This window comes from Habropoda laboriosa, unplaced genomic scaffold (genome assembly GCF_001263275.1).
Source record: "Habropoda laboriosa isolate 0110345459 unplaced genomic scaffold, ASM126327v1 scaffold11, whole genome shotgun sequence".
NCBI lineage: Eukaryota > Metazoa > Arthropoda > Insecta > Hymenoptera > Apidae > Habropoda > Habropoda laboriosa.
The window spans coordinates 243,852-252,429 of NW_017100150.1; the positions used below are offsets into that span (position 1 = coordinate 243,852).

The 8,578-nt window shown below is 31.5% G+C and overlaps 1 protein-coding gene across 1 annotated transcript in view; it reads left to right on the plus strand.

Moving 5' to 3' along the window:
• LOC108574762 (broad-complex core protein isoforms 1/2/3/4/5-like) overlaps positions 1-8,578 on the plus strand; it is a 37,101-nt gene that overhangs the window by 22,327 nt on the left and 6,196 nt on the right. The window contains exon 7 of the mRNA XM_017937406.1: positions 4,389-4,608. Within this exon, the coding sequence (XP_017792895.1) occupies positions 4,389-4,608 (220 nt within the window). The remainder of the gene's footprint in view (positions 1-4,388; positions 4,609-8,578) is intronic.

Here is an 8,578-nt window from a genome sequence, read left to right on the forward strand (position 1 = left end):
AATTGAAAGAATCAAAAGAAAAATCGCGAATTCGTATCTTTTTCGATTCTAGAATATAAGAAAATTTGAATAAAATACGCGACGAGAATTGGGGAGAAGCATAAGTTAAACGCGTAAAAATATTCAATAATAAACGAACTAGGGATGAAGCTATTATTTCAATACGCGATGCACTGACTCTAGTATTTACTAAAATTCAAAAATTCTCGTATAAATTCCGAAAATAGATTATTAATTACGGTAAACTACTGAGACGGTTTAATTTAGGGTGGGCATAGTGCACTCGTTCCAAATCAGCTCACAATATACAATAATAAATCAACTAACTACTTAACATGCAATTCATGCAAATTCGTTGGATGGTAAATTATTAGTAAACAAAATTCAATATCAGAGAAAATATATGAAAAATTTCAAATTAATTTCAATTGCTGGAAGAAAAGTAACGAAAAGGCAACCTCTCAAAGTCATTTCAATATCCTATTCGACAAGTCTGAAGAACAACGATGACTAAAATTCAAATGTTTATTTCCCTAAACCTTCAAAATAATTTCGAAATATTTTATTCGAAGCGGAGTATTCCAAGTCAGTATCGATAATTGAAGAAATTATTTGATTGTATTTAAAAGAACCGAAAGGAGAATATTTAAAGTCTGATATTAAATGTCTAGCAAGTACCAGTAATTGGTAAAATGATTTATATTTGTTTTAAAAGGAAAATTTCTAATAGGTATTAGTTAAAATGAATTGTTATTCAGTCTATTGTATTGAAATTCTAATTGATTCTAATGTATACAAGTGTTACAAGAAGGCTGAGTGTGTACAGGGTGGACATAGGCTAGCTAGTAGCCCCCGACCACTCTATGAACTTTAACGTCTATACTCGAAAGTGTATCGTCAACACTAACACGTTACCCAGATTATCCAAAAATTGAAGAAGTTACTTTTAAAATTGAACATTCTACGGTGTTTCGAGAGATTTGATAATCATAGTCGAACCTTAAACGAACGTTCAAACGAAGAAAATTTTCCAAAAATCATTTCGTACGTTATTAATCGATAAAACAAAAATTCATTGTTGAAAAATAAATATTTCCTGAAAATCTTCATCTTCCATACAAGATTCAAGATTTTCCCTAATTAAGAGTAATTTCAAAAGATTATCTGTATAAGCTATTATTTCAATACGCGATGCACTGACTCTAGTATTTACTAAAATTCAAAAATTCTCGTATAAATTCCGAAAATAGATTATTAATTACGGTAAACTACTGAGACGGTTTAATTAAGGGTGGGCATGGTGCTGCTTTAGTTTGAAATGATTTATAAACACATAATTAACAGAGGAAAAACCGTGAAACGGCAAAACGTCTACATTCTAATTGTTATAACATGTAAACAGAACTTTAAATTTAGTGTAAACAGAAAAAATATATAATACAATTTATTTCACGGTATTGCAACAAATAAACGTTGAATCAATATTTAATTCGTATAAAAACAATTATTTAACGTAATAATTTTACCTTCACTATGGCTATTTTAAATTTACGACCAAGGGTCAACCTGATTTCTAATCCTTACGAACTTTAAATTCAGTCTAAACTGAGAAAATATATAATACAATTTATTTCACGGTATTGCAACAAATAAACGTTGAATCAATATTTAATTCGTATAAAAACAATTATTTAACGTAATAATTTTACCTTCACTATGGCTATTTTTAATCTACGACCACAGGTCAACCTGATTTCTAATCCTTACGAACTTTAAATTCAGTCTAAACTGAGAAAATATATAATACAATTTATTTCATGGTATTGCAACAAACAAACGTTGAATAGATTCTTAATTCGTATAGAAACATTTATTTAAAATAATAATTTCACCTTCACTATGGCTATTTTAAATTTACGACCAAGGGTCAACCTGATTTTTAATCCTCCGAACTTGATTTCACAACGAGAAAGTAATAAGATCGTTGAAACGTACTTATTTGTCAAAGAAACTTGCAAAAATGTATAAATAATAATATGTAATGTTTTAACAAATTTTTGGAAGTATAAATTAATAATAAAATTGTGAAAATTAATAAATTATACGTTATTATAACATTAATAGAATTATGACTAAACCGAAGTTCGAAGTCGAGTATTTAAAGTCTGATATTACGTGCCTAGCGAGTGCCGGTAATTGTTAAAATTTGTTTAATAATTAGTAATAGAAATTCTAATTGATTCTAATGTATACAAGTGTTACAAGAAGGCTGAGTGTGTACAGTGTGGACATAGGCTAGCTAGTAGCCCCCGACCACTCTGTTGACATCTCAGAACCTTCAGGTCAAAATACGCCGCGAAGTGTCTATGGCCCAGTATAAAGGGTGAATAAATTCGCGGGACATCAGCGGGTCCTTATATACCTGCGGTACCCTCTCCCCAAAGTCATTAGCAAAATCGTCGGTTAGGTCAGGCGGGAATCGACTATTTTTCGCGGGAAACCGATTACTTTTCGCGGGAAATTTCTGTTCTTAATTTATTACTTGCAACAATCTATTATAACGCTACATAGAATCATTTATACGTTTCTATAACTTTATTCAATGGATAACTACGTTTCAATGTCCTCGTTACTTACTGGTGATTTAATTAATTTGCTAAGGATTAAAAATCAGGTTCACCTGTGGTCGTAGATTAAAAATAACCATAGTACAGCTAAATTTATCGTGTTAAATAATTCTTTCGAATGAAAATTGTATTCAACGTTTGTTTGTTATAATATCGTGAAATGAATTATATTACACATTTTCTCTATTTTCTGTGCAGTTCAACCTAATTTACTTAAATTTACATTGCGAGACAGTATACTGGAACAAGTAGAAACAAGCAGACGTTGAATAAATTCCTAATTCGTATTAAAAAAATTATTTAACACAATAATTTCAGCTTCATTATGATTATTCTTGATAAATGACCACAGGTCAACTTGATTTTCAATCGTTATAGTCTTTAAATTCAGTGTGAATAGAGAAACAGTAACACTTGTACTGTCACTAGTGAAATCGACTCTACATTTTACTGACACTTGTGGAATCGACCCTACATTTTTTTTTTTTTTACGTGGATGTAGGCCGACCCTACATTTTACCGGTGTCAGTAACATTTTACTGTCACTAGTGGAATCGACTCTACATTTTACTGACACTTGTGGAATCGACCCTACAGTTTTTTTTTTTTACGTGGAGGTAGGCCGACTCTATGTGATAAACAAATGGCAACCAAACGATGACTCTCCCTCTACATTCGACGGATAATGTGTTCAGGTATTTAATGTAATTTTTTAGCAATTTGTGTTTGTAATTCATCCAAAGCGATAGATATATTATGAAATTAAATTAATCAGTCAATAAGTATTAACATTAGATTGTTTCCTCGATATGGCCATGGTGGTCATCTATGACTGGAGTTCTTCAAATGTTTAGAATAATTAAAATAAAATAAATGTTGTCAACTAAAAATTTTGAACGTCATAGCTAGTTAGACATTATTTTCAATTGAAAAAAAAAATTATAAAGCATAATACTATAATTCTATGCTTAAAATGTATTTTCTTGTGGCCGCCTGACAGCAACCTGTAAATCTGGCGCGACAGTGAACCTGTTAATAACTAAATGTTGTTCAAATTATATTATATTTGATATCATTTTCATCAGGAAGATCTCACCAACATGTTAAAAAAAATTCCAGATGAAAAAAAGTTAAAGAAATTATATTTTTCTATTACGATTCGTCGAGCCGTGTAATCTCTTAAAGGAAACCGACTGGTGTAGCGTTACACTGTTGATTGACTGCGACCGAGATAACATGGGCGCAGCAATGACGCAGACCTAGGCGTAGGACCATCTACACTGTCACTTGTAGAATCCAAACTTACTGACTCTTGTAGAGAATTTACTGTATATGTTCCATTTTTCCATGTTCCCGCATCTCACTTTCGCTATAAGACGCTGACTATTCTCCTTCCCTTCTTTATCCAAATGCTTCCCTAGCATTCCTGTTCTTATACGAGCCACTCAGAAGCCAAAGTGACTAACTCCATAAAATAAAATTGATTAAATTTTCTTTATTTATAAAGAGTTAAGCATGAACTTTGATGCTTGAGCAGTGTGCCATGGTACATCGGTTGAAAATCACTGCTTTAAATTATCAGAGCGGTATATGTACAATAAACTGGAAATTATACAACATATTTGATTCATACTTAGAACGTGTACATTACCTATTTAAATACTTCGCAACCTAACCTTGCTTTTTCATTTTTTATGTTTCCATTTCAAATATTTAATGTTTTGATCTATCAAATTTTGGCAAACATATTATCACCGGTAGGTCCACTTGGGGGAGGGAATAGCAGTTTGCGAGGAACAACTAAGGGCTGTGAAATGGAGTGATTACAGAAAATTGACTCGTGGTTTAGCTGCAATTTTGTTCAGCCCGACCGAGTTGGCCACCTGCTCGGTCACGGGGCAACGATGGAGCCGAGCTGGAACTGCCACTGAAAGACCGGTGAAACCTGCGCTAGATAAGGCCAAGGTACAGGCTATCATATGTAAGTATTAGTAGCTATTTCTCTTTAACGTGCTTCTAAATTACCGCTGGACCATTGTAGGATTTACACTACCATTAATCGCATGTACAAAAGTAACGAACGACGGAAAATGTCGCTTAAAAAAAAAAAAAAGTACGATCATTCGAAGCAATTACAAGGTATGCTGCGTCAAAATAAAAAGAACGTAGCGAGCGTTTATCTACTTTCTTTGTGAAAAAGAACCCTTTGAGGAAACTAAAATTTAAATATATTAGATATCGATTGTGTTGAAAAATTATACAGGGTGATCCATTTTAATCTATAAATACTTGCATTTCATGAAGTACGTTCATTTGCAAAATTTGCTTTTGGATATTAAAGGTCAGTTGGGTCTTTTTTAAATGACCTTAATGCCTTCACTAAATGAATTTACACCTACACGCTTTAACGTCTCCTTTCATCTCTCTTAATCTCCCAAAAGCAAGTTCTCCAGTTCAATTACTTTTCGACATATAAGCATTTTACAACGTTCTTCTGTTTTCCGCAGTTCAATTTATGGACACTAGTATACGTAGCTAAATTATTCTCAGAGGTTGAAATCCTATAAAATATATATGTAAAAGGAAATGAGACCATCGATTTTTTTTTTTTAAAGTCACGTAACATCTTAAACTTTTGAATGTGTCCCGTTTCACGAATTTTGTCCAATCTTTCATTTGTATCTTGTTATTTTGCCTTAAAAATCGGGGAAAAAGGAGAAAATAAACATTTTAAGAAAGATTGTAGATGTCAGGATTGATAAATACATTTATTTTCGATATGAATAACTGAATCCACGCACACACGATGAACGTTTACGTTATAATGACAAAGAAACCATAACACAACGCAAGTATCGATGCGTATCGATGCCACCCAACGAGAGTCGATTGCGCGGTATCACAGGGTACATTTTCGATCTACGTGTTTAATTCTTCGTCAGTAGAAATGAGGAATAAGCGACTTTACTTTTAGTTTGCTATTTTGTCTTCGTGCATCAAACCTTTGGCCTGTAAAATAAATCGTCTACAAGATTGAACGTAACTAAGGAGATCAAATCCTTTTCTTGGTTGAGACTCGAGTTGCTTCATCACAAACATCTGCGTAACGACATAAGGATGTTACATTTGAAAGCAAGTGAAGTATGTTTTGAAACTGATAAATAAAGTGATAAAATGTCTGAATACTTTCAACTCTTAACCAAAGTGTACATATTTTTTAGTTAAATTCTCGGTTCAAAATATATTATTAGATTTTGATTTTTATGAACAAGATATTGAAGCTGCAGTTAATCATTGATGTATTCTAATTATTAGAAAAGTTGAAAAATATTTTTTATTCACGTTCAGTGATTATAGCATGTAATTGTATTATGCCAACGAACGAAAGAGGTAGCACATAATAGAGAAAGCAGAAATTTATAAAAGACAAGGTATAAATAAAAATAGAAATTTATAAAAGAAGGAATAAGAAAAATATTTTTAAAAAAATATCCATTTTGTTAATTTTAGTCTCGTCAGACTAAATAACTCGTTCCCATTCAGAAATTGTCCATTTTAATATAATTTTTTTGTAAATTCCAAACGAAGTTTGACATTCTTCTTTGATAATATTGGCTTCTTTTACTTCTTAATAACTTAAAAATCGGCGTTTTTAAGAGTTCTTCGTTCCGTTTGTTTCATATTATACGTATCGCTAAATGAAATTTCTTTTTACTTTAATTAATGTAATTTTGTTGTTTTATCGAATTATAACGGAAAATCGTAGGATCACATTTTCTGGGTGTTTCAGGATGACATAATAAAAAGTTCGATTCTGTTCAATTTTCCAAATGGAAATATCCTCCTGAACGGTTTGAGAATTTTTTACGCATTTTATAGCGGTACTTTGGATGAAAACGGTTCCTCGAGTATCAGATTTCACCACGTATATATTTTATGCACGTGTATGTATTAAGATTTTGCGGATGAATTATTCATGAATTGGTACTCTCTAAATAAATCGTATAAAATGAAAATTAGTAACCGTAAATTTAAGGTTAGTAATTTTTAGGTTAGGTTTCATCTCGAGCGCTTATAATTTAATTAGCCGTTAAATTTGTTGAATGAAATGATATTCTAAATTTGCCAATCTCAAGTACAGCGTGAACTGCGTTAGTTCGAATAATAGAATGTCGAAATCAATTTATTGATTGGAAAATTAGAAATATTTAAGTATTAAAATTATTAGGATTACGTGGAAAATATGTACATTTGGTCATGGTGTGATCAGCAATTGAACTATTATTCTTAATTATTCATAGTAATATTTGTAAGTTTCACGAGATACTATTACTTCGTGAAAGTTTTACAGAAATGAAACACGTATACTCGAGGTGAATTGAGAAAATTTTTGAAATTCTTGATACGTTACGTTGATTTCACTTGAATTCGCCGTAACAAATGATACAGTAGAATGAAACGCAAAATACGCGTATCAAGAAACATGGTTAACACAGGATATCCGAGAATAAAACGGTGACTACTCTCACCGATGTCTAAACATTTACTTGAATCAAAAATAGGATGTTTGAGAATTAGGATGCTAGGTTATAAAATCAGTATCATTACTGTTAGCAAAATCTGCTTCTCGTCTATTCTTCTAACATTTCCTTGATACTGCTAATACTGAAAGAAATAACTAAAAACGTACGAAATACGTTTATTTAATACTTACTAATTCATACATCTAACAATAACCTCTGTTTATTCTCCTTTATTATTTCTTACATAGTTCAACTTCAAATAACTTAAAAATTTTTTAAATAATATGACGCTGGAAAATAGTATTATTACGACTATTTTTTTTCATTTATACGCTGTATTTCTCTCCATAGATGTAATTTGGCATCATTTCTTAGCAAAATAAACATTTTTACAAGTGGCCACACTGTGACATTTGGTGAATTTAACTATTTTAAAATTATGTTGGTAATAAAGCGTTTTCCCCTTTTTGAAGGATTTCATTAAACTGGGCTGGAAAGGGTTAAAACTTAATTACGTATGCTTCGAAATCAGACTTTCAAAAATAATAGTGGAAAATTAAAATTTCTACGAGGCGAATAAGAATTGCATTGAATTTTTGTATTACAAATATTTTCAAAATTGAATTTGTCATACTAACAGAGGAAGATGTAATTGAATATTCAGATAATAATCTATTTGTACTTGTTTTAAAAAATATGGAAATAGTGTCGTTGAAAAACGTAACACGTAATACACAGTACACGTAAAAAGGGCACTAAAAGATAGCACTCTCGTTCATCTCTGTATATTTTTTTTTCTGTATTTACTATGGCAAACGCATTTTATTACGTCATACTTTCAAAAGGATTATATATGAGAAGATAGAAGAATCGAGGAAGTGTCACCTGTAGGAAAGAGTTGGCTGATTTTTTCAGCAAAATTCAATTTTTGTTTGAAAAAGAAATTGAAATAAGATCGAGCATTGAAATATTTTTCATCATTTTCAACAACTTCTCCCTGTATTTCGTAAAAAATTTATAGTTTTGATGCGATAAGGTAATCGATGGATTTTCGAATATCATAAATTGCAAAGTGATATCGTAACGGTCTTACCAAATGGTAGTCAGACGGATCCAAATCTGGCGAATACGCCGCGTGTGGAAGAAGTTCCTAGCTTAAGCTGACGATGCACGTTAGTTGCAATATGCAGCTGAGAGTTATCATGCAACAGCGTGATTTCGTGGTTTCGTTAACCAGTGAATAGTGCCCCTTCTTCCAATTCGTCGTTTCAGTTCATCGAGAAAATGATAAGCGACACGTTGTAAACGACCTGGGAATATATGAGCCGTTCACAGGCCAAAGTGGTTAACTCCACTTTTTGAATTTTTTAAAATTTTACTACCAAAGCATTTGATCGATGCTTATTTTTTTATATTTACAATATATTT